This window comes from Egretta garzetta, unplaced genomic scaffold (assembly GCF_000687185.1).
Source record: "Egretta garzetta isolate BGI_Z169 unplaced genomic scaffold, ASM68718v1 scaffold15, whole genome shotgun sequence".
NCBI classification, from domain to species: Eukaryota; Metazoa; Chordata; class Aves; order Pelecaniformes; family Ardeidae; genus Egretta; species Egretta garzetta.
Genome location: NW_009259798.1, coordinates 2,341,112 through 2,343,794, shown reverse-complemented (window position 1 = coordinate 2,343,794; position 2,683 = coordinate 2,341,112). Strand labels below are relative to the sequence as shown.

General features: G+C 45.3%; 1 protein-coding gene across 1 annotated transcript; it reads right to left on the bottom strand.

Moving 5' to 3' along the window:
* Nucleotides 1-638: 638 nt before the first annotated feature.
* On the bottom strand, nucleotides 639-2,102 carry KCNF1 (potassium voltage-gated channel modifier subfamily F member 1). Its single transcript, XM_035895350.1, has one exon. It carries the CDS (start codon nucleotides 2,100-2,102, stop codon nucleotides 639-641), a length of 1,464 nt encoding a protein of 487 aa, XP_035751243.1.
* Between the last annotated feature and the right edge of the window lie 581 nt (nucleotides 2,103-2,683).

Genomic DNA, 2,683 nt, shown 5'->3' with positions numbered 1-2,683 from the left:
CCATTGAAAATTATATTTTTTTTTTCTGGGAAGAGGAACGAATACCTATCCAAAAGGTTGACCGCAAATTACATTTTACAGAAACAAAATCATTCATTGACTTCAATATTCTGCACACAGCGTATGCTCACACTTTCAGTATCTCTAGGCTGAAGCTGCTTGCAACATTTTGCTGTAAACCTAAATCTAATACGAGTGAGAGGCTGCTTTAATTTTTTAAGGAGGGGTTCTCCTAGCTGCAAAGGCATTGAAGACAGCCTGGAAGACACGGTCTGTGCGATGCTGCTCTTTATTGTCACAGGTACAGGGTTCTGGTGTGGCAATGCTGCACAATCAGGTCATGGAACATTTACCGGTCAGGAAAGACTTTTCAGTCTCTGAAATGGTTACAAATGTTTTTTGTCAGAACGCGCTCATTATAAGCAGTCTGATCTCAATGGAGTCCTACTATTTTATTTTGGGTAATAACGGCAAAGTCTTACCACCTGTTGATGGACATGCCATGGGGTTAATTTATATTCGCGTTGGACAAGCAAAGCAGTGCTCCCTCCCAGCGCTGACAGATCCCGCGAGTCTTTTCAGAAGTTGATTGCTGGGTTGTCCTGATCGATAGCTTAGCGCTGACAGCAGCTCACAGTTTATTTGCAGCTTTGAAGCCTGGTCCTATAGTGTTTCTCTTCTGACAGGAGATGAATAAAGGTGTCACTGTGAGAGACTTTTAGCCGGCTGCTATAGAAAGGACCCTCCTTGCCTTCCCTCGCAAGATCCTCTAGTTCACTTTTGGAGCTTGCAGCTTTCCCCTCTGCTGAATTTAGCTCCATCAGCTCCAATTCGTGCTTGGCAGCTGTTTCTAAAACTCTCTGTTTGTTATAATACCTGACAAAGTTGTTAATGATGGGATGGATGGGAAGGGCGATCGCTATCACCCCGCAAAGAAAACTGATGGCAGCATTCAGTTTTCCTAGTGTTGTTTTAGGGTATATGTCTCCATATCCAACCGTGGTCATGGTAATGATTGCCCACCAAAATGACTGAGGGATGCTTTTAAATAAAGTTTCGGGGTGACTTTGCTCCATGGTATAACCCAGGGCAGAAAAGACAAAGATTCCGACAGCTAAGTACATGAGGAGCAGCCCGAGCTCCTTAAAGCTGCGTTTCAGGGCATATGTTAGGGTCTGGAGCCCTGAGGAGTGCCGTGCAAGCTTGAAAATCCTCGCGATCCTCATGATGCGCAGCGCCTGGACAGCCTGCTGGACGTTGCTCAGCTCCATAAGCTTGGCTCCCAAGTGGGTCAAGGTCAGGCTGACATAGAAAGGAAGTATTGCTAGCACATCGACGATGTTCATGAAAGACAGGGCAAAGTGGAGTTTGTTGGGAGAGGCGATCAGCCTCAGGACATACTCCATGGTAAACCAGCCTATACAGGCTGTCTCTATGCTGTCCAGGGTGGGGTGCTCCATACGGTTCCCCTCCGCGTCTACGACCTGCAGGTCTGGGATGGTCCCCACACACATCACGACTGAGGAGATCAGAATAAACAGAAAGGACAGGACAGCGATCACTCGCGCTGGGTAGGATGATTCTGGCTTCTCCAGAAATTTCCAGATGTATTTTTGGCACCTTTTCCAGCGACTTTCCGAGGCGTCTACTCCCAAGTCATCCAGAATCAGTTGCACCCTTCGGGCTATTTCTTCCAGTTCCTCCTTTTTTTCACTTAGATGAGTTTTGCAGCAGTCATCCAAAAATTTCAGATCCACTTTCCAAAATTCCATTTCATTCTTGAAACATATGGGGCATATTCCTTTCTTCATGTGAATTTCCCCAAAGTAGTACACATCAATAATGCATTTGAAAGCATCTGGATCTCTGTCAAAGTAAAACTCCCTCTTTCCAGGATCATAGTCATCACAGAGGGAGAATATGCTATCATATCCCCCCGATAAACAGTTGATCAGCTCTGCCAGCCGTGTTTCTGGGTATTGATTCAGGTTATCTCCATGGAACACCTGCCTTACCCCACCAACATTGACTACAATCTCCGTTTCTTCATCTTTTTCTGATCCCTCAGCGTCCACATCTGGAAACCTAGAGTCACCTGCCATTTTAATTGTATTGGATTCTATTTGCTTTTTAGCCTGTTGTTCGGTTTCAGAGCTTCGTGGGTTTAATTTCTCATGAAAACAAATCAGCACCGAGTCAGCTCTAATACAAATGTTACCAAACTGACCCGGAGTCGTGGTGGGAAAGGTTACAGAAAGAAACCTGCAGTCAGGAAAGCCTCGTGAGGTATGCAACAAGCTGCGGGGAAAAGACAAGTCATCGGGCTGCTGTGCCTGCAAGCAGGATGTTAGAAAGCTCCAGCAGATTTGAAAGAGAAGAAACCATTTAATAAAACTCACCCCTCTGTTCAGTGCTTGAGAGTCTTTTCAGGTCCCATTCTCTCTCTACAAGTGATATTTATTCACAGGTTGGAAGTCACGGCAGAGAAATAAATCCCGTGCTCTGATTAATGCAACGTGGAGTGAGTGACAGTTCTCAGAGAGACAAGCAGCAGGGTGAGCCCACAGAAAACTGTTGCGGTTTCTCTCTTCGATTCCACAGATCTCCCTAGAAAGTTGCTTTGGAATTTTGTTTCTCTTTCCGTTTTCTTTTTACTTTAAGGTCTTCCAGAGTTTATCTGCTG

Coding starts and splice junctions, on each gene's coding strand:
- KCNF1 (XM_035895350.1), bottom strand. CDS start 2,102: ATGGCAGGTGACTCTAGGTTTCCAGATGTGGACGCTGAGGGATCAGAA.